The sequence below is a fragment of the Neophocaena asiaeorientalis genome, unplaced genomic scaffold, assembly GCF_003031525.2.
Source record: "Neophocaena asiaeorientalis asiaeorientalis breed wild unplaced genomic scaffold, Neophocaena_asiaeorientalis_V1.1 scaffold201, whole genome shotgun sequence".
Classification (NCBI taxonomy): Eukaryota; Metazoa; Chordata; class Mammalia; order Artiodactyla; family Phocoenidae; genus Neophocaena; species Neophocaena asiaeorientalis.
In genome coordinates this window covers 449,846-473,485 of record NW_020171805.1, presented here as the reverse complement: position 1 = coordinate 473,485, position 23,640 = coordinate 449,846, and the positions used below count along the sequence as shown (strand labels likewise).

At 39.6% G+C, this 23,640-nt stretch overlaps 1 protein-coding gene across 1 annotated transcript in view; it reads left to right on the top strand.

Moving 5' to 3' along the window:
• The window catches only part of AGBL1 (AGBL carboxypeptidase 1), a gene marked incomplete at its 3' end in the record, with an annotated part of 388,115 nt that overhangs the window by 7,581 nt on the left and 356,894 nt on the right, over positions 1 to 23,640 (top strand). Inside the window, exon 5 of the mRNA XM_024749339.1 lies at positions 1,380 to 1,473. Within this exon, the coding sequence (XP_024605107.1) occupies positions 1,380 to 1,473 (94 nt within the window). The remainder of the gene's footprint in view (positions 1 to 1,379; positions 1,474 to 23,640) is intronic.

The window sequence follows — 23,640 nt, the reverse complement described above, 5'->3', positions numbered from 1 at the left end:
CTAGCCTCAGGAGGGACGAACGCATAGAGGGTATTCCAGGAACACGCACTCCTGGTGATAACTAAGACATCAGCCTCAGTCTCTCTCTGGTGGACTTTACTGAGCTGAACTATATTAGAGACTCCAGTTTTTCATTTTTCCTCCTTTCCTGAGGCTTGGAGCAAGCCAGTATAAGCCTCCCTTGTTTTTATCTCTTTGCTTCTCCCTGACCTCCTTGTTTCCACTCATATTTCCTGGAACAAAGCTGGTCCAAAGCACAAGGCATTCATAGGTCTCTGTTTTACTACAACAGTATAGTGAAGGAAAGGAAAAAGGGTCACACCTTGGAAGATAACCTTCTTTCCTTCTCCCACTGAAAGTTTTGCCTCGGGCCAAGATTCCATTTTGTATCCTGTGGGTTCCTCTTATTTTTGACGTGATCAGAGCTCTTCCTAAAGTGAGCTGAGTGGAGTGAGGTGCTGGGAATATTGCAGAGTGGCTGGGGCATCATCAGAGATGAGAAGTTTTGTATCCAAAGTACTTAACTGAAGCCACCAGGATGACCAGCTACCCCTTTCGGTCTCTTTCTATTATTCAGATCTATCACTCTGTTTTTATAGCCATCCAATTGGGCAAAAAGGCAAAAATTTCTGGTAGTTACCTCTGAGCAGGACCAACTGATTCTTCCTTTGCCATTCTAATGGATAGAGGTATAGTCAAGCCGTAGCCTTTTAGTGATGGGTGATCCGAGTGCAAAAGTTGTAGGGGAACTTGGAACCGGGGTGGAACAAAAAGGGCACTATCTTCTTTATTAGATTGCTTCTTGAAGTTTTAAAGAAGTCAATCCAAGTTGGATTGAAACTTATCCCATTCACTTACGACTTTTCTTCATTGTGAAGTCTCCAAACAGCAAAATACGTCTAAGAAAGTGTTTTTTAAGATACTGGCTCTGTGTGTGTGTGTGTGTGTGTGTGTGTGTGTGTGTGTGTGTGCATGTATGTATCATATAGGAAGTCGGTGGTGGGTGAAACAGCTTGAACTTAAGTAGTTGCCAGAAACCCAAAGATCTGCTTACAGAAAAAATCTGCTCGGCAATTGCCTTGGCTATTCTGATTGACTATACAAAGGAGTAGGGCAATGGGCCACCAGAAAGTGAAAAACATAATTTCATGGCTTGGGACCCTTTTGAGAAAGAGATAGTGTGGGAAGATAATGTGTGCTTTTCAGATAATCTTTAACTTCCAAGCCAGGGATAAAAGACCATAGAGTTTCTCTGCTTTTAAGTTGCCTTTGGTAAGAAAGGTGATGGACCTCCCCTATATTTTAGGCTCATTCTGTAATGCTGAAAATAATGCTTGGTTCAGATGGGTCAATAACTAGTGTGCTTTTGTCTTTCTCAGTCACCACGGGAGCCATGCTGGGAATTAATGGAGCGATGGAACTGCTTCTCAAGGTCATCACCCCTTATACCCAGAAGCGCACCCGAGTAATCAGGTACAGAGCAATTTTTAGTACTTTTGTCTTCTTTGTAGTAGATAGAGATATGGGGTCTCATAGATATTCTCTTGGTGCTTCCAGTTCACTGAGCGACGACTTCCCCCTTGTAGATATGGTACTGTGATTTTATCCTGTCTCAACTCGCATCCCTCCCCACCCATGCATCATTTCCTCGGATTGTCACAATAACCTGAATGGATGTAATATCATCTTCGTTTTCAGATGAGGGAACTCAGATGTGGAGAGAGTCTTATCCAAGGTCACAATGCTAGGAAAAGGCAGAGTTGGGATTTGAATCCAGCCAGATCTGTCTGACTCAAAAGCCCTTGTTTTTTGCCTGAAGCCTTCAGGTATCTCTTTTAATCACAGACTCTACCATAGTGAGTACAGCCCTTAAAAGACAGTCCAGACATCATAGGGAAAGATGATGCTCTCAGGGTTCCTAAATTTCTGATATGAAATTCTGATTGTGTGCTAGTTTTGAGATGTGTTTTTATGATTGGAAAGTGAAACTCAGCCTGTTCTCCCTGGCCCTGCCTCCTGGAGTGGAGAGAATTGAATCACGAACTTAAAAAAAGGGTCAGAGACGCAGGCTTTAGAGATATTTGGAACCAATAAGATCCATCATTTATGGGAGTGACTCAGCGAGGACCTTGAAAGAATATTAGAAAAAAATTCAGCCAATTTCCAAGATATATGGGGTCATTTGGCAAAGTAGCATTTCCATGACCAGCCATGAGATTTTCTGCATCCCAGCATCAATCGTCAGCTCATCTTCCACCTGATTATTTTTCTCTTGGGTAACCACAATAATGCCATTATCATCCATTCTCACCTGCAGCTCTCTACACCAGCATTTCCTAGAGTGAAAAACATTATATCTTGGTAAAAAAAAAAAAATTTCTCATCAAATATATTGAGAAGTACTGGGTTAAACAAAGTTAGGTATATTTCTTTACTGTAAGACTTCTCAAAGCCTTCATAAAGCCAACACACATTCAGAATATTCAAGATGGGTATGTAGTATATACCCTTTCCCCAAACTAATTTGGTTAGGGAACTATTTTTGTTTGCAGACCACCTTTTTTTGGGGGAGTCGGTGTTGCATGTGCCTCATTTGAGAAATCTCTTCTCTGAAGTGCAAATGTATTGCAAAATGGGGTTCAGCTAAATTCCGTCAAGGGATCCTCATTTAGTTAAGTATAAAACTTCAGTCACAAGCTCAGTGACCAAAGAAATTAACTTTCTTGGTTTTTCTGTAATTATATTTTATTTCCCTCTTAAACTTCCATTATTCAATTTGAATATGTTTGATTTGGATATTTCGGTTTTTATCGTGGTGTGTGGGCCTTTGCTGCTGACGTATGCAGTCTTAACGTGTCCTTTGGTCAGCAATGCATGAGCCATATCTTTTTGCCTTACTCACCAGGACTCTTCTAATCTGCTATTGTCTCCATGTATCTCTTTGGCAGCTCAGGAATGTTTGGTTGCTTACCCTACATCATGTGAAAATCTAGTGATGTCTCCTGGGCCCATCCACATACCAGTATCACACAGTACTCACTCGGGTACCATGTTGTTTGGAGAGCTCCTCTAGGCAAGCCCTTCCCAGCTTACCTTGGCACTAGGCCCTTCCCTTCTGGGATCCTGATAGCTTTTATCGTCTTCCCTATTCAGATGGAGCTAGGGGGAGTAAGCAACAAAGCACAGAAGCCCCCTTCTCAGAGACTCTTGCTAGTTGCCATCTCTATTGCTTTTTTTCTCCTGGAAAGTAACCCCAGGGATAAACAGGGGTGGATGTTTCTGATGACAAAATGACTTTTCAGGGACCTCGGGCATATTTCTGCATTTCTGGTCTGTTCTGTAAAAGTTAGACAAGATGATTCCCCTTCTTGATCCAAATGCCAAATTAAAACCAAGCCTCCATCGGGGAGAGGCTTTTCCACCAACCATTTCGATAGAGCTGTCATTGCCATGGCATTTATTATGTGCTCTGCCCCATGCTAAGCTCTTAGCATGCATTATCTCGTTTGATCCTCTCCTCTCTTCTGCAAGACAGGTGCTATTACTCTCCCCAATTTTACAGGGAAAAAAAAATTGAAGCTGAAAGAAGTTAAGTAACATGCTGGGATTTAAGTGAAAGAGCTGGAATTTAAACCCTGTCTGATACATGAGCCTTAGCTCTTAAACCACCACCGGAGTACCTTACACAGTCTATGTCCAGCAGTTGATTTCTAAACCACCATATATAAGACAATCACAAGCGGTTAAACTTTGTTAAATTTCTGTTAACCTAAATGTGTGTTTCATCTAAATGTACATACTCATGGACCAATTTGCTTAATGATAGGGGGAGTCTTTCTCCTCCATCGTATGGCTCTTTCCTCTCAAAGGCGAAATAAATGTCTGTTCCCTCTGCTTTTGAATTCTTTCCCAAAGCTGCCTTGTTTTCTGCCTTTCCCCCAGCCTCCAGCAGCAAGACAAGAGCAAAGGTGCTAAAATCAGAAGACCCACCTTGTCCCCCTCTTTCTGGCTGATTCCTTGGCTAGTCATTTATCCTTTCTTAACTAAACTGTTACATTTCTCAAAGTGTGAATATCAAGTCCTACCTCTTAGGTTTGTTGGGGGCATTAAGAAATACTGTGCCAAAAATCTTGGAAGCTTTGAGGTGCTTTAATATTGTTCCTCATTATGAATATAAATGCTGTTGGGTACTTGGCTGCCTGCTTCAGATCTGGCAGCAAAGCTAGAGGCAAACACACAGATGGGAAGTTTCTGCCACTACTCACCTTCTCACATGAACTCCGTTTCCCAAATAGTAACTAAGTTGTACCCCAATGAGTTCTACTCAACTCCACTTGGATGCCAGAACCTGAGAGTTTGAAGGGGTCTTTCAGGGATGAAGTAACATGTCAGGGGACGTGAATAGCTTTACTGAGTGTCAGCCTCCAAATGCTAGCAAGCCCCGGGAGAGTTATTCTTGGATGCCTCTGTAGGAACAGATGCCCAGCGTTGTGTCACTATGACTCCTCCCTGCCCTGGAGATTAAACCTGCCCTATTTCTCTAGCACAAACCTAAAATTAGTGATGCAGCTGTCCTCCAATAAAACCCTGTCTCCAGATAGTATTCAGGGCAAGATTTATGACAGAGAAACAAACCACACACCTTCTAGAGACAAGGGGCATGCAGAGCAATGTCACTCACCCTCTGTGGCCTTGTGCCAGCCCTCACTCTCAGGGGAGGTGGCTATTCCAAGCCTTCCTCACTTCCCAAATACCCACCGTGCTGGCAGAGTCTTACTGTCATAGATTTGTGTCGGCTTGCCCCTGTTCCTTCATGACCATTGCTTTAGTCTGAGCAGTTTTCTTCAGACCTAGACAGCTCCTGTAGCCCTCCCACTGGTATTTCCTGACTTCAAAGCAATCAAGATTGTGTCGCTATCTCCATCTCCATGCTTCCCTTTTAGTCCTCCTCTCATCTTTCTTTCTATCCAGCTACCCCTGCACCTGGGATGCCCTGTCCTGTTCCAGATCTTTCCTCACGTGCTTCCCTCCCTCTGGAAGGGCAGCCCTGCCTTATTGAATGGCAGAAGCTGCCCCCATTCTTCAGACCCTACCTTATGGTGCCTGCTTCACCTCACCAGACAAAAGGAATTTCCCCTCCTCCAGCACTTTGTTCATATTTTCCTTTAATATATATCAGATTTGACTCTGCACCATGTTGGCGTGTGTGTCTTCTCTCCCATATAAATTCTAAACCTCCTAAAGGTAGAAGTCAAATTATATTTATCTTGCTGTTATCCATTGGTCCTACCCAAGTGCCAGGACCATGGTAGGCTCTTAATTCAATTTAAAAGAAATTCTTCAATTAAAAAATTTTTATATTTTTTGAATAACCTATCTAATGACGAATAAAAGCCAACATTTACTGAGTGGGTGCTATAGTAGGCACTTCATATTTATTATCTTATTATTTCTTGGTACCAAGCCAACTTCACATTTGAGGTTCTATCATGTCTAAACATGTCTGGGAAATGAAGTAGCTGGTCTACCCAGAACTCTCTTGCACGAGGTGCCTTGCGGGAGGGGACTCATTCTAGAGAATGAGAAGCAGCAACCATCAGCCTGAAAGAGAACAGTCTCACTGGACGGGGTCTTTTGTCTTTTACTTAGAGTTGTCTGGGGAAACTGACTGAGATTGGCAGAAGAGAAAGATCTGCGTTTGAGGGGATGTGACGGGCAGCATCGACATTCAAATTTTGCTTCCTATTTGAGACAGAGCTAGGCTTCCAGTATTTGGTCTGATAATCCATTCGGCTGGAATTTATGGGGCTTTAGAATTTATGGGGGAGCTTTTTATAGAATCAGGGAGGGAAAAATGACACAGGGCCAGGGTGAGCTAGCTCTTGCTAGCTTGCTCTACTGTGAACAAGTTTGTTTATCTGCACCAAAGCTGTCTTTGAGCTTTCCAAATTCACTAAGTAGAAAAATTTTTAGAGGCAAAGATGAATTGCTTGTCTGTGGCTGACTCATCTTGTGACCTTAGAAGAGTCTGTGTTTGCTCCATGTCTCAACACCTTCTGTACCTTTGTGCCCTCATTTCCAGGGTGGACCTAAGGGTCTTGGTAAAAATAATGACAATTTCCACTGTCTGTCCACATAACTATTTCCAAAGCATGGCCAACATTTTCACATGGCAATAGTTAACCCAACCTTTGAAGCTGAATTATCAGCTGTTATCATTGGTTTATTTCCCAGGACTTTAAACTCTGTTGGCCTCTCTTGCCTCAAAAACATCAGAGTCAATCAGAAACGGGTTGAGTCTTCCTAGCAGAGGTTGGACCTTGAGCTCCCTTGTATTCCCTGACCATTGCACCATCCTTTGAGAAAGGGAACTCAGGACATCCATGAGCTGAGATGGTTCCTTCATCCTTCATTTACAGTTTCTCTGGAGCTTTCCCAAGAAGGCAGGAGGTCAGGAAATGTGCTGTTCAGGACCTTGCTGGTCTAACCCTCACAGAAGACAGCATTTCCAGTATTCACACCCCCTCAATGTCCTCTCAGGCTTTCAGCAGGGCTCTCATGCTGTGAGTTATACTCATCAGGCTCAGGAGTTCCTGGGTGCCTGGGTTTCTATGAGGTCATGGTGTTCAGAGGCTGTGTGCTTTACCTGGGCTCAAACACTTTGACAAGAGGAGAAGAGGTATGTGTTGCGTCTTTAGCAAGCCTCATAAGCAAATTCTTCAGCTTAGTCTCTTGTTGTCTGTGCATAGAATAGTTTTAAGTGATCTTCTCCCTTCAGAGTCCTGATCTCAGGGCATCTCTGGCATTTGAGCTTTGCCTGAGTTCAGGATTACTAGGCATTGCTTCGTTGACAGCTCTTTATGGTGATTTCATCTTCAGTTTGTAAGCTCTAAAATATGTCCTGCACCTCTTTTCCCTTCCCCCAAAATCCCTACTTTTTTTTTCAGAGCCAGACCTTCTGGGCTTTCTCCAACCATCATACCATTCCACTTTTTGGATGAGTGCAGACTCAACCAAAGCTAATGCGTTGCCTGAGATCATGAGCGATTGAGTGACTCAGCGACTTTGTCATTGAGACAAAGAAGCAAAATCTCCTGTTTTTCAAAATAGCTACTGAATTTCTCCCTGGGTGTTCATTTTCCCCTTACCCTCCCATTAATGGCTTTGTGACTTTTGCTGTTCTCTGTTCAATATAATTAGACTCTGTGGTCTCCAGAGCAAGGGCTCACATTAGGGTTTCAGAAACCATGTGCTCCCGATCACTTGGACTCAGATACCTTGGAACAGGAACAAAAAAATTCCACCCCAGCCCTACAAGTGCTTCTATTGGGAATGAGCAACACAGGCTCAACTTACTGACAGAGTGATTAGTGCGTTTGCCACCTGACTCCAAGCCTGTAGCTGATGGTGGAATGAATAGTTTCCTACATATATTAAACCTTGGTGACTAGGTTTGTTGGTTTAAATCCCTCTCATCTTTTTTGGGAAGCCAGTAATCCCTCCCTTATTAGGGCCAGTCATAGATATTCAAGTCATAGGATCTAAAGTTGGAAGGTCCTTAAGGATCTGCTGGTCCAGCTCCTTCATTTTAAGACGAGGTGACTGAAACTCAGAGATTGAACTAAGCCTTCTAACCTAATTTCAAGACACTATTCATTTCTCTAAGATGCTCTACTGTATAATGAAAATCAAACTTGCCTTGAGGTAGGATTTTTAACATTTATTTGACAACATTGTAAGTGTCTGTCTTGGTGCTAGGCACGGGGGTTTGAAAACAGCAGAAGGTGGACCCTGTCTTTCAAGTTGGTGACAGTCTATGGCAACAATAACAGTGCAGTGTGGGAAGAACTTTCTGACTCAGTGTTGGGCTTATGAAATGGACTGACTTCCTCTTCTGTGGAAAGTTCCTCATCATGCCTTTATCTGGAAATGCCCTTAGAGCTGAGCCAGAAGGACTTCTGTTGTGGGCCCCGTTCCTTAGGAGACCCAGGACTTTGGAGAACCTTCCTGGAAATGTGTAAAGTACTCCTTTGGGCCTGAGATGGGCTTGGGTTGGCAGTGTATCAACAGGGCTCCAGTCTGTTCCTCCCCCTTCAGGGTGCTCTCTGATGCCCTAATACCTCAGTGAGGTGGACTGGATACCTTGAGGAGGAGAAGCTCTGGAACACATGCATATGGGGCTGTCCTGAGACTCCATGGCCAGTCCTTGATTCAAGGGTGATGATCTGGCAAGGAGATCACTCTTGCGGTCTGGTGTGGTATTTTGTCCTCAGCATGACATGAGATGGGGCAGACGGAATGTTGCTGACATGCTGATTTTGAGTGCATCCAGTTGTTTGTATAGACAGAATCTCCAAAACAAAACTAAACTAAACTAAACTTCCTGGGCCTGCATACCCTAGGACGGTCATACGTGCCCTGCTTTGCCCTGGTGAGGGTTCTCTACAGAAACTCCATTCTCATCTTTATCTGCTGAAGCCAGTTGTGCCCATATCTCTTCATGGATTTGCCTCCATTTCCCCTCTGTAGACTGGAGGCAGGCTCTTAAGAATTTTCACTTTCCATAGAAATTAATCTCATAGCCCAACCTGACTCAGCAAGGAGCATTTGCAAAGAAGTTTGTATCTTCCTGTAAATCATGCCCTCCTCACAATACAGTAAGTGCCCACAAATATATGGGTGAGGGGATTTGAAGAACTCGGGGGAGGTACAGAAAGACCTGTATCAGTAAAAACTCTTATGACCTTCACTCTTTGCTTTGAGGGGAGACATGCTTCTAATAGGCCATTACCAAATTCTTCAGGGGTTGATTCCACACTCAGATACTACAAATATAAAGCACATGGGAGAAGGAAACTCACTCTACTTTTCCTATGGGGCTGTGAGTGGGTGCTGTGTCTGGGGATGTGTTTATTTAGCAGAGATAAGCCAGCTCAATTAGTTGGAAAGGAAAGGGTCAAAAGGAAGCCATTAAGCAGATGTATTATCATCTAAAGCTAGCTTCTTTGAAGAATTTAGACAGAGATTGCAGGATGGGAACAGATCGGAGGCTTTCTGTCTTAAGTTGAATTATAGCACTATTTTAATATTAGATCGCAAGTGATTGTTAATTATATTTAAAAGAGCCAATGAGGGAGCTTCAAGATGGCGGAAGAGTAAGACGCGGAGATCACCTTCCTCCCCACAGATACATCAGAAATACATCTACATGTGGAACAACAACTACAGAACACCTACTGAACGCTGGCAGAAGACCTCCCAAAAGGCAAGAAACTTCCCACGTACCTGGGCAGGGCAAAAGAAAAAGAAAAAACAGAGACAGAAGAATAGGGATGGGACCTGCACCAGTGGGAGGGAGCCATGAAGGAGGAAAGGTTTCCACACACTAGAAGCCCCTTCGCGGGTGGAGACTGCCGGTGGCGGAGGGGGGAAGCTTCGGAGCCATGGAGGAGAGCGCAGCCACAGGGGTGCGGAGGGCAAAGCGGAGAGATTCCTGCACAGAGGATCAGGGCTGACTGACACTCATCAGCCCAAGAGGCTTGTCTGCTCACCCGCCGGGGCGGGCAGGGCTGGGAGCTGAGGCTCAGGCTTCGGTTGGATAGCAGGGAGAGGACTGGGGTTGGCGGCATGAACACAGCCTGAAGGGGTTAGTGCGCCACGGCTAGCCAGGAGGGAGTCTAGGAAAAGTCTGCAGCTGCCGAAGAGGCAAGAGACTTTTTCTTCCCTCTTCGTTTCCTGGTGCGTGAGGAGAGGGGATTAAGAACACCTAGGAGCTACAGAGACGGGTGCGAGCCGCGGCTATCACCGCGGACCCCAGAGACGGGAATGAGATGCTAAGGCTGCTGTTGCCGCCACCAAGAAGCCTGTGTGCGAGCACAGGTCACCATCCACACCCCCCTTCCGGGGAGCCTGTGCAGCCTGCCACTGCCAGGTTCCCGGGATCCAGGGGCAACTTCCCCGGGAGAACGCACGGCGTGCCTCAGGCTGGTGCAACGTCATGCTGGCCTCTGCTGCCACAGGCGCACCCTGCATCCATACCCCTCCCTCTCCCCGGCCTGAGTGAGCCAGAGCCCCCGAATCAGCTGCTCCTTTAACCCTGTCCTGTCTGAGCGAAGAACAGACGCCCTCAGGCGACTCACATGTAGAGGCGGATCCAAATCCAAAGCTGAACCCCAAGAGCTGTGCAAACAAAGACGAGAAAGGGAAATCTCTCCCAGCAGCCTCAGAAGCAGCGGATTAAATCTCCACAATCAACTTGATGTACCTGCATCTGTGGAATACCTGAAGAGACAACGAATCATCCCAAATTGAGGAGGTGGACTTTGAGAGCAACAATATGCATATTTTTCCCGTTTTTCTCTTTTTGTGAGTGTGAATGTGTATGCTTCTCTGTGTGATTTTGTCTGTATAGCTTTCCTTTTACTGTTTGTCCTAGGGTTCTGTCTGTCCGTTTTTGGGGGTTTTTTTATTATAGTTTTTAGCACTTATTATCATTGGTGGACTTGTTTGTTGGTTTGGTTGCTCTCTTCTTTCTTTATTTTTTTTATTACTTAAAAAATTTTGTTTAATAATTATTTTATATTTTAATGACTTTATTTTATTTTATTTTATCTTCTTCTTTTTTTCTTTCTTTTTTTCCTCCCTTTTATTCTGAGCTGTGTGGTAATAGGCTCTTGGTGCTCCAGCCAGGAGTCAGAGCTGTGCCTCTGAGGTGGGAGAGCCCAGTTCAGGACACTGGTCCACAAGAGACCTCCCAGCTCCACGTAATATCAGACGGTGAAAATCTCCCAGAGATTTCCATCTCAACGCCAAGACCCAGCTTTACTCAATGATCAGCAAGCTACAGTGCTGGACACCCTATGCCAAACAACAAGCAAGACAGGAACACAACGCCATCTATTAGCAGAGAAGCTGCCTAAAATCATAATAAGGCCACAGACACCCCAAAGCACACCACCAGATGTGGACCTGCCCAGCAGAAAGACAAGATCCAGCCTCATCCACCAAAACACAGGCATTAGTCCCCTCCACCAGGAAGCCTACACAATCCACTGAACCAGCCTTAGACACTGGGGACAGACGCCAAAAACAACAGAAACTACGAACCTGCAGCCTGCGAAAAGGAGACCCCCAAAACAGTAATTTAAGCAAATGAGAAGACAGAGAAACACACAGAAGATGAAGGAGCAAGGCAAAAACCCACCAGACCTAACAAATGAAGAGGAAATAGGCAGTCTACCTGAAAAAGAATTCAGAATAATGATAGTAAAGATGATCCAAAATCTTGGAAACAGAATGGAGAAAATACAAGAAACGTATAACAAGGACCTAGAACAACTAAAGAGCAAACAAACAGTGATGAACAACACAATAAATGAAATTAAAAATTATCGGGCTTCCCTGGTAGTTCAGTGGTTAAGAATCCATCTGCCAGTGCAGGGGACACAGGTTCAAGCCCTTGTCTGGGAAAATCCCACGTGCCGCAGAGCAACTAAGCTGGTACACCACAACTACTGAGCCTGCACTCTGGAGCCTGTGAACCACTACTACTGAAGCTCACATGCCACAACTACTGAAGCCCACGTGCCTAGAGCCTGTGGCACGCAATGAGAGATGCCACTGCAATGAGAAGGCCACACATCGCAACAAAGAGTCACCCCCGCTCGCCACAACTAGAGAAAGCCCACGCACAGCAAAGAAGACCGAGCGCAGCCAAAAATAAATAAATTAAAAAAAAATTCTCTAAAAGGGATCAATAGCAGAATAACTGAGGCAGAAGAACGGATAAGGGAACTGGAAGGTAAAATAGTGGAAATAACAACTGCAGAGCGGAATAAAGAAAAAAGAATGAAAAGGATTGAGGACAGTCTCAGAGACCTCTGGGACAACATTAAACGCACCAACATTCGAATTATAGGGGTCCCAGAAGAAGAAGAGAAAAACAAAGTGACTGAGAAATAATTTGAAGAGATTATAGTTGAAAATTTCCCTAACATGGGAAAGGCAATAGTTAATCACATCCAGGAAGCACAGAGAGTCCCATACAGGATAAATCCAAGGAGAAACATGCAAAGACACAATTAATCAAACTATCAAAAATTAAATACAAAAAAAAAATTAAAAGCAGCGAAGGAAAAACAACAAATAACACACAAGGGAATCCCCATAAGGTTAACAGCTGATCTTTCAGCAGAAACTCTGAAAGCCAGAAGGGAGTGGCAGGACATATGTAAAGTGATTAAGGAGAAAAACCTTCAACCAAGATTACTCTACCCAGCAAGGATCTCATTCAGATTTAACGGAGAAACTAAATCCTTTACAGACAAGCAAAAGCTAAGAGAATTCAGCACCACGAAACCAGCTTTACAACAAATGATAGAGGAACTTCTCTAGGCAAGAAACACAAGGGAAGGAAAAGACCTACAATAACGGACCCAAAACAATTAAGAAAATGGTAATAGGAACATACATATCGATTATTACCTTAAATGTAAATGGATAAAATGCCCAAACCAAAAGACATAGACTGGCTTAATGCATACAAAAACAAGACTGGTATATATGCTGTCTAAAAGACACTCACCTCAGACCTAGGGACACATACAGACTGAAAGTGAGGGGATGGAAAAAGACATTCCATGCAAATGGAAACCAAAAGAAAGATGGAGTAGCAATTCTCATATCAGGCAAAATAGACTTTAAAACAAAGACTATTAAAAGAGTCAAAGAATGACACTACATAATGATCAGGGTATCAATCCAAGAAGATATAACAGTTGTAAATATTTATGGACCCAACATAGGAGCATCTCAATACATAAGGCAAATACAGCCATAAAAGTGGAAATCAATAGTAACACAATCATACTAGAGGACTTTAACACCCCATTTTTACCAATGGACAGATAATCTAAAATGAAAATAAATAAGGAAACACAAGCTTTAAGTGGTACATTAAACAAGATGGACTTAATTAAAATTTATAGGACATTCCATACAAAAACAACAGAATACACATTCTTCTCAAGTGCTCATAGAACATTCTACAGGATAGATCATATCGTGGGTCAGAAATCAAACCTTGGTAAATTTAAGAAAATTGAAATCGTATCAAGTATCTTTTCTGACCACAACGCTATGAGACTAGATATCAATTACAGGAAAAAATGTGTAAAAAATACAAACACATTGGAGGCTAAAGAATACTACTTAATAACCAAGAGATCACTGAAGAAATCAAAGCGGAAATAAAAAAATACCTAAAAACAAATGACAATGGAGACACGACGACCCAAAACCTATGGGATGCAGCAAAAGCAGTTCTAAGAGGGAAGTTTATAGCAGTAAAATCCTACCTTAAGAAACAAGAAACATCTCAAATAAACAACCTAACCTTACACCTAAAGCAATTAGAGAAAGAAGAACAAAAACCCCAAAGTTAGCAGAAAGAAGGAAATCATAAAGATCAGTAATTCCTTCTACGAAGCCACCATCACCTTGATACCAAAACCAGACAAGGATGTCACAAAGAAAGAAAACTACAGGCCAATATCACTGATGAACATAGATGCAAAAATCCTCAACAAATTACTAGCAAACAGAATCCAACAGCACATTAAAAGGATCATGCACCATGATCAAGTGGGGTTTATTCCAGCAATGCAAGGATTCTTCAATATATGCAAATCAATCAGTGTGGTACACCATGTTAACAAATTGAAGGAGGAAAACTATATGATCATCTTAATAAATGCAGAGAAAGCTTTTGACAAAATTCAACACCCATTTATGATAAAAACTCTCCATAAACTAGGCATAGAGCGAACTTTCCTTAACATAATAAAGACTATGTATGACAAACCCACAGCCAGCATTGTCCTCAATGGTGAAAAGCTGAAACCATTTTCACTAAAATCAGGAACAATACACTCTCACCACTCTTATTCAACATAGTTTTGGAAGTTTTAGCCAGAGCAATCAGAGAAGAAAAAGAAATAAAAGGAATCCAAATCAGAAAAGAAGAAGTAAAGCTGTCACTGTGTGTGGATGACATGATACTATACATAGAGAATCCTAAAGATGCTACCAGAAAACTACTAGAGCTAATTAATGAATATGGTAAAGTAGCAGGACAAAAAATTAGTGCACAGAAATCTTGCATTACTATACACTAATGATGAAAAATTTGAAAGTGAATTTAAGAAAACACTCTCATGTACCATTGCAACAAAAAGAATAAAATATCTAGGAATAAACCTATGTAATGAGACAAAAGACCTGTATGCAAAAAATTATAATAAACTGATAAAAGAAATTAAAAATGATACAAATCGATGGAGACATATACCATGTTCTTGGATTGGAAGATCAACATTGGGAAAATGACTATACTACCTACAGCAATCTACAGATTCAATGCAATCCCTATCAAACTACCACTGGCATTTTTCACAGAACTAGAACAAAAAATTTCACAATTTGTATGGAAACACAAAAGATCCTGTGTAGCCAAAGCAATCTTGAGAAAGTAAAGCAGAGCTGGAGGAATCAGGCTCCCTGACTTCAGACTATACTACAAAGCTACAGTAAGCAAGACAGTATGGTACTGGCACAAAAACAGAAAGATAGATCAATGGAACAGGATAGAAAGCCCAGAGATAAACCCACACATATATGGTCACCTTATTTTTGTTAAAGGAGGCAAGAATATACAGTGGAGAAAAGACAGCCTCTTCAATAAGTGGTGCTGGGAAAACTGGACAGCTACATGTAAAACAATGAAATTAGAACACTCCCTAACGCCATACCCAAAAGTAAACTGAAAATGGATTAAAGACCTAAATGTAAGGCCAGACAGTATAAAACTCTTAGAGGAAAACATAGACAGAACTCTCTATGACATAAATCACAGCAGGATCCTTTTTAACCCACCTCTTAGAGAAATGGAAATAAAAACAAAAATAAACAAATGAGACCTAATGAAACTTAAGAGCTTTGCACAGGAAAGGAAACCATAAACAAAATGAAAATACAAGCCTCAGAATGGGAGAAAATATTTGCAAATGAAGCAGCTGACAAAGGATTAATCTCCAAAATTTACAAGCAGCTCATGCTGCTCAATATGAAAAAAACAAGTGTGGGAATGTAAATTGATACAGCCACTATGGAGACCAGTATGGAGGTTCCTTAAAAAAGTAAAAATAGAACTACCATATGACCACGCAGTCCCACTACTGGGCGTATATCCTGAGAAAAGCATAATTCAAAAAGTGTCATTTGGGCTTCCCTGGTGGCACAGTGGTTGAGAGTCCTCCTGCCGATGCAGCGGACACGTGTTCATGCCCTGGTCCAGGAACTAGGGGCAAGATGGGAATAAAGACACAGAACTACTAGAGAATGGACTTGAGGATATGGGGAGGGGGAAGGGTAAGCTGTGACAAAGTGAGAGGGTGGCATGGACATATATACAGTACCAAAAGTAAAATAGATAACTAGTGGGAGACAGCTGCATAGCACAGGGAGATCAGCTTGGTGGCTTGTGACCACCTAGAGGGGTGGGATAGGGAGGGTGGGAGGGAGGGAGACAGAGGAGGAAAGAGATATGGGAACATATGTATATGTATAACTGATTCACTTTGTTATAAAGCAGAAACTAACACACCATTGTAAAGCAATTATAATCCAATAAAGATGTTTAAAAAATAAATAAAAGAAAATAAAGAAAATGAAAGAGTCAATGAGAAAATGGCTAGAAAACAATAGTCTGCCATTTAAAAAATTGAATTATTATATATCAGGTTTGAATTTCTTTCAAGTGATACATAGTGGGTATTCAATAAATGCCAGCTGAATAAATGAGCAGTTGTTTTAATTTGTCTCAATTGTACTCTTTTAAGCATTTATTCATTCAATAAATGTCTTAGGTATTTATTATCAGCAGAGATGTGTGGGCTTTGAGATGAAAAAACATAGTCCTTGCCCCTTAAGGCAGTTACAGATACATGCACAATAAAATAAATAATACAATGGCAAGATGTTCAAAGAAGGAGGATCTTAGTCTAGCCAGGAAGTGTCAAGGAGGAACTCACTAAAAAGGCAGCTTTTGGTTTGAAATAGGAAAGGATTTTCGAAGATGAAGATTATAAAAGAAGAACCCTCCAGGCAGAGGCAGAAGCAAGTGCAAAGACAAAAAAAGCAAGAAAAGATGGTGGGTTCATATGTCGCTGGAATATACTGCAAGAGTGTAGGGCAGAGAGCTCACCCAAATTGATTTGGAACACTCCAATATCTTTTTGGTTTTTTTAAATTATCCTCTATTTAAAATTTTTTTTACAAATTTTATTTATTTATCTATCTATCTATCTACCTACCTTTGGCTGCATTGGGTCCTCGTTGCTGTGTGCAGGTTTCTGTAGTTGCGGTGAGTGGGGGTTGCTCCTCATTGCGACGTGCAGGCCTCTCATTGCGGCAGCCTCTCTTGCTGTGGAGCATGGGCTCTAGGCACATGGGCCTTAGTAGTTGCGGCTTGCAGGCTCAGTAGTTGTGGTGCACGGGCTTATTTGCTCCGCGGCATGTGGGATATTCCGAGACAAGGGCTCGAACCCATGTCCCCTGCATTGACAGGCAGACTCCCAACAACTGTGCCACCAGGGAAGCGCCCAATATCTTGATAGCAATAAAAGAATGGAAATACATAATTCACGAAGAGGAAATAGAAAAACCAATAATCTCATGAAAATATTCAATTTGCCCAACAATCAGAGACAATTTAGATCAAGATACCAATTTCACAAATCAGAGTAGCAAAGATTTTTAAAAATAATATTGTTGGTGAGGATTCAATAAGATGAGCACTCATATATGCTGCTAAGAATGTAGATTGATAAAACCTTCCTGAAAACAATGGGATGATGTATATCGTTTTTTTTTATTAAGTTTCCATTTCTTAAGCACTTCTTGAAATCTGTCCAGAATATCATTGAGAAAGGTGGATGAAGATTTGTGCACAAAAATGTCAATCACGGTATTATTTATAATTGAAAATACTATAACCAGAAAAAGTCTGATAACATGGGATGCATAGTAAAAGTGATATATTTATACATCATAATATTATGTAGCAACACACAAAAAATAGATTACAGATGATGTTTGCCAGTGGTACTAGCTTATGACAAGAAAAAAAATAAGGTTCAAAATACAGAATGGTCTCAACTATGTAAAAAAACATGCATACAACTTCTGTTTCAGGCCAAGATGGAAGAAATAGGATCACATTTATCTTCCCATCTGAAAAAAATTGCAGATAAAATATATTTTTAAAAATGTTTCAAAAGATACTAGACATCAGGTAATGAATAACAGTGATCCCTGGGAGATGCACCTTAAATTATACCAGTTAATGTCTTAAGAGAGTTTGGTTTGCAGTGCAGGAAGGGGAACCTCAGGTACAGCCTGGTGGATGGCCAGAGTTGAGGAGCTAGGGCTAGAAGTATGCAGACACCAAGGTGTTAAGAATCATAGGCCAGAGTACTGGAAGAAAGAGAGCTGCACAAAAAGAAAGAACTCTGGAGAGCTTCAGAGGTTCTCATTCAAGTATTCAGCTAGATATTCGTCAGTATATATTATACTTGTTGGGAAACTGCTCAAAGCCAGGGAAAGACCACCTGAAAGGAATGGAGAAAAAAATGCCTGGTGCTCAAACAGGGCTGGAAATAATGCTTGGTTTTACAAAGCAGACTGGAGAACCTCGTGATCTGTGGGGCATTGGGTAGAGTGCACAGAAGAGTATTACCTCAGTAGTAGGGAGGAGTGAGCTCTAAACTCAACACTGCTGTGGCCCTACTTATCAAATATTAAAAGAAGACCTGGAAGGATAAAACTTTCCAAGAAACTTAACTGCATCTCAGGACCAAGATCCAGAATATTTATAGGAATACAAAAATGTTCAGCATTCAACAAGGTAAAGGTTATAATGTCCAGAATCCAGTAAAAAATTATCACAGGAAAATACTACTCATGATGAAGAGATAAATCATTAAATCAAGAAACAACACAGAACTGAGATAGATGTTAGAATTCTCAGGCAAGAACATTAAAAAGTTATTCTATCATATGTTCAAATGTTAAGTAAAGATGCAGAAGATATTTAAAAAGACTCAAATTGAACTTCTAGTGATGAAAGGTACATTTTGCAAGAGGTTAATACGCTGGACTGAATTAAGGCAAATTGGACATGGCAGATGAAAAGATAAGTGAACTTGAAGATATAGCAAAAAAAGTTTCCAAAATGAAGTGCAGAAAAAAAAAAAAAAAGAGCACCAGTGAATCGGGACAATTTCAAGCAGCCTAATATACATATGATTGGAGTCCTTGGAGAGAGGAGAGACAGGTAAGAACAGAAAAAATATTTGAAGAAATGATGGTTTAAATCTTTTAAGTATCATGAAACTATAAAGTCAGAGATTCAAGAAACTCAATAAATCACAGGCACGAGGAACATGAAGAAAACCACTCTAAGACAAATTATTATCAAATTGCTCAAAACCAGTGATAAAGAAAAAAATCTTAAAAGAAGCCAGAAAAAAAGAGACATATTATGCACATAAGAACAAAGCTAATAATGCAACTGATTTCTCTTTGGAAGCAATGCAAGTGGGGGAAAAAAATAAAGAACAGTGGAGCAGCATCTTTAAAATATAAAATTCTGTATGCCATTAAAGTATATTTCAGAAATGCAGATGAAATAGACTTTTCAAACATACAAAAACTGAAGAATTAGTCTCATGAAAAGAAATGTTAAAAAAAACCCTCATGCAGAACGAAAATAGTACCAAGTAGAAAGATGTATTTACTCAAAAAACAGAATAGCGTTGGAAATAGTAACTACTATTTCCAATAGTAAGTATAAATAATAAGTATAAATATAAAATAATAAGTATAAAAAATAATAAGTATAAAAATAATAAGTATTTTTAAAATACTTAAATTTTAAGTAATTTAAAAATAAGTATAAAAATAAGTATAAAAAATAAATAATAAATGAATAAGTATATTTGATTTTTGACTTGTTACTTTAATCTCTTTAAAAGATAGTTAAGTGCTTCAGTAAAAATAGTAACAGTGTAGTCTGGAGTTGATATACCACGTAAAGTTAAAATGTGTAACTACAGAAGCACAAAGGTCAGGATGGGAGAAATATCCTGTGGTAATGGTCTTATACATGAAATAGTGTAGCAACACTTGAAAGTACACTGTGATATATTAAAAATATATACTAAAGCAACCACTAAAATAATAAAGCAAAGAGTTATAGCTTCTAAGAGAACCAAAATGAAAAAATGGAATAAAAATATTCAGTTTAATCCAAAAAAAGGTAGAAGAGGAAAGGATGATTAAGCAACAAATGTTACATATAAAAAGAAAATAGGAAGATGATATATTTATACTTAACCACATCAATAAGATGTAAATGGTCTTAATACTCCAATTATCATACTGATAAGAAAGCAAGACTCAACAATATGGTGCATACAAGAAACACACTTTAAATAAAAAGGCACAAGTAGGTTAAAAGCAAAAGGATGAAAAAGATACACCAAGCTAATACTAATCAAAATAAAGCTAGTAGAGTGCCTATACTAATATGAGATAAAGTGGATTTCAAAGGAAAGAAACAGCCAATATCTCTTATAAAATAGAGATGCAAATATCCTTAACTCAGTTGTAGAAAACGGATATCAACAGTGTATAAAAGTATCAAGACCAATTGGGATTTATCCCAGGAAGGCAATGTTGGTTTAACATGCATAAACCATTCTCTATAATTTATCATATAAAAAAACATAAAAAACGAATAACATGATTATTTTACTAGACACAGAGAAAAACATTTGATAAAATTCAGCATTACTTTCTGATAAAAATTCAACAAATTATGAATAGAAAGGAACTTAATAAATAACACTTATGAAAACCGTTAGGTAGCATCATACTAAATGGTGAAAGAGTGCTGATCTGATGGTGATCTGAGTGTTTTCCCACTAAGATCAGAAGCAAGACTAGAATGTCCACTCTCACCACTTCTACTCAACATTGATTTGGAGATGCTAGCCAAGGCAATGAGGCAAGAAAACAAATAAAATCGAGACATCCAGATGGGTAAGACATGTAAAACTCTTTATTTGCAGATGATATGATCGTCTATGTAGAAATTCTGATGGAATCTACACACACACAAAAGGTACAAGGAGTACTAATTGAGTGTACCAAAGTTCCAGGATGCAAAATCTATATACAAAATAATTCTATTTCTATAGAATGCAACAAACCATTGGAAACAAAAATTTTTCAAAATACAATTTATGATAGTGTCAAAAATGTGAAATACTCAGGGATAAACCCAACAGCAGATGCAAAAGATCTGTACACTGCAAGCTACAAAACATTGCTGAAACAAATTTATGAAGACCTAAATAAATGGCTAGAGTTCATGGCTCAGTAGACTCAATATTGTTAAGATGTCAATTTTCCTTAAATTGATTTATAGATTGAATGCATTCCCAGTCAAAACGGAGGATTTTGGGGGGATAGAAATTGACAAATTGTTTCTAAAATTCGTATGGGAATGCAAAGAACTTGGAGCAGCCAACACAGTTTTGTAAAAGAAGAAAAAAATTGGAGGACTAACTACTACATTTCAAGACTTATTATAAAGCCACAGTAATCAAGACAGTGTGATATTGATGTCAAGATTGACAAAGACATTAGTGAAACAGAATAGACTGTTTAGAAATAAAGCCACGCATATAGAGACAGTTGATTTGGGGCATAGGCAGATTCCATGGGCAGTTAATCAGCTATTCAATATATGGTCCTTGAAAAACTTGATATCCATATGCAAAAGATGAGTTTCAGCTTACACTTCACACAATAAACAAAAATTAACATAAATGGATAATATATCCAAACATGCAAACTTCAGCTGTAAAATTTGTGGGAGACAGTTGGGAAAACCTTTGTGACACTTGGATAGGCAAAAATTCTTTTAGATGCAACATTAAAAGCACAGTCCATAAAGTAACAAAAGGATAAATTGGATTTCATCAATATTAACAACTTTGGTGCTCTAAAGGCACAATTAAGAGAATGAAGATACAGACTGGGAGACAATATTTGTCCATCACATATCTCAAAAAGGAGTTTTATCATGTATATAAAGAGCACTTAAAGTCCAATAAAAAGAAATGAACAATCCAACTAAAAAATGGACAAAAGATTTGAACAGACATGTCACCAAAAAAGATATACAAGAAAATATACATACAAGACATGATCAATGTTAAAATTCACCATAATGTGATAGCACTGAATACCTGTTACAATTGTTAAAATTAAAAAGACTTACAATCACAGGGGCTGGCAAAGATCTGGGAGAACTGGAACTCACACACTTTAGTGGTGAACAACTGAAAACGGTCTAATCATTTTGGAAAACAGTCTGGCAATTTCTTAAAAACTGTACATACACCTAAAATACAACTATTCCTTTTCTAGGTATTTACTCAATAGAACTGATGGTATACATCTTTACAAAGACTTGTACAAATGTTCATAGCAGCCTTATTTGGAAACAATAAGCCCCAAACTGGAAACAATCCTAATGTCTATCAACTAATAAATAGATAACAAACTGTAATATTTCCATACAATGGGATATTACTCAGCAATAAAAAATGAACTATTGATACCTGCTACAGATGAATAAATTTCAAAATGATTATACTGTGTGAAAGAAGCCACACAAAAACGTGCATGATACCAATTATATAAAATTCTAGAAAATGTAAAATAAACTATAGTGACAGAAAGCAGATGAGTGGCTATCTGGAGACAAGAGTTGGGGTTAAAGAGGGATAAGAGAGAGAGATTCAAAAAATATGAGGAAACTTTGCAGGGCTATAGATTTGTTCATTATCTTGATTGTGGTGATGTTTCAAAGGGTATACAGATGTCAAATCTTATCAATTTGTGTACTTCAAAAGTGTATAATTTATTGTATGCCAATATATCTCAATATATCAGTTAAAAACAGAAAAATGTTCTCTTTGCACAAAAATTTGCACAATAGAATCTTTAAAGAAGAATACCAATAACTGTAGCTATTTCTGAGTGGTGGGACTATACATTAACTTTAAATTGTTTTCTCTAATTATTAGGCATTGCTATTGTAATTATGAAAACTAAAGCTAAATGAAGATATTTGCAGTAATGTCTAGTCTGCAAAATATTTTATTGGATTCTCTGGCTACAGATACATGCATTGAAACTAACAACACCATTATTGATCATTAGATTGTTCATTTATTCATTTGTTCAAAAAGGAATAGATAAGCTCATTTGTATCGTATTTTAGATTCCACATATAAGTGATATAAGGTATTTGTCTTTCTCTTTCTGACTTACTTTGCTTAGTATGATAATCTCTAGGTCCATCTATGTTGCTGCAAATGGCATTAATTCATTCTTTTTTAAGGCTGAGTAATATTCCATTGTATATGTGTACCATATCTTCTTTATCCATTCATCTGTCGATGGACATTTAGGTTGTTTCCATGTCTTGGCTATTGTAAATAGTGCTGTTATGAACATAGGTGTGCATGTATCTTTTATTTTTTTAATACATCTTTATTGGAGTATAATTGCTTCACGATACTGTGTTAGTTTCTGTTGTACAACAAAGTGAATCAGCCATATGCATATGTATATCCCCATATCCCCTCCCTCTTGAGCCTCCTTCCCACCCTCCCTATCCCACGTCTCTAGGTCATTGCAAAGCACCGAGTTATCTCCCTGTGTTATGCTGCTGCTTCCCAGTAGCTCTTTTACATTTGGTAGAGTATATATGTCGATGCTCCTCTCACCCTCCTTCTTGAGCCTCCCTTCCAAGGTAACCTATTAAGCAAAAGTCACCTTCTTCTTTTGAACTATCGGCTTTTCTTTTCTTTCTTTCTTCCTTTCTTTTTTCTTTTCAATTTCAGCCTTACAGAGACACTTATATTCTCTCTCAGTATTAGTTTGCAATCAGTAACCCCTGAGTGAGGACTATGCTGGAACTTGGTATAGGTCTCTACTCAAATATTTCATAGCAGGATCTTCAGGGTCAGATTAAAGAAAAAGAAAGGAAGAAAGGAGGAAGGAAGGAAAGAAGGAAGAAAGGGAAGAAGGGAGGGAAGGAGGGAGGAAGGGAGGAAGGAAGAAAGAGAGAAAGAAAGAAATCCGGGTAGTTATTATTTTGCCAGTTTAAAGATCTGGCAACCTAGAGAAGATATGTAGTGGAACAATGCCATAGCCATAGCCACAGGTATTGCTATTTTATTTCAGTGTCACTGAGATGATGCTCCACACCATGGCTAACTCTCCAGTGTGTCTGATCAAAAGCAGACCCTGGGGGCTTCTCACATGTGGGTGTGCTAGGAGGAAGGTGAGCATGCTTGTGCTTATCCCAAAGATTGCCATGCTGCTTTCACCTTAAGCTCTTGCTTCTCTGGGATGGGAGCTTTCTCCAAGAGTTTACTAGGGTCTCTGTCCATTTTCTTCTGGTGCAGCTATGACATTTTTTTTTTTTTTTTTTTTTTTTTT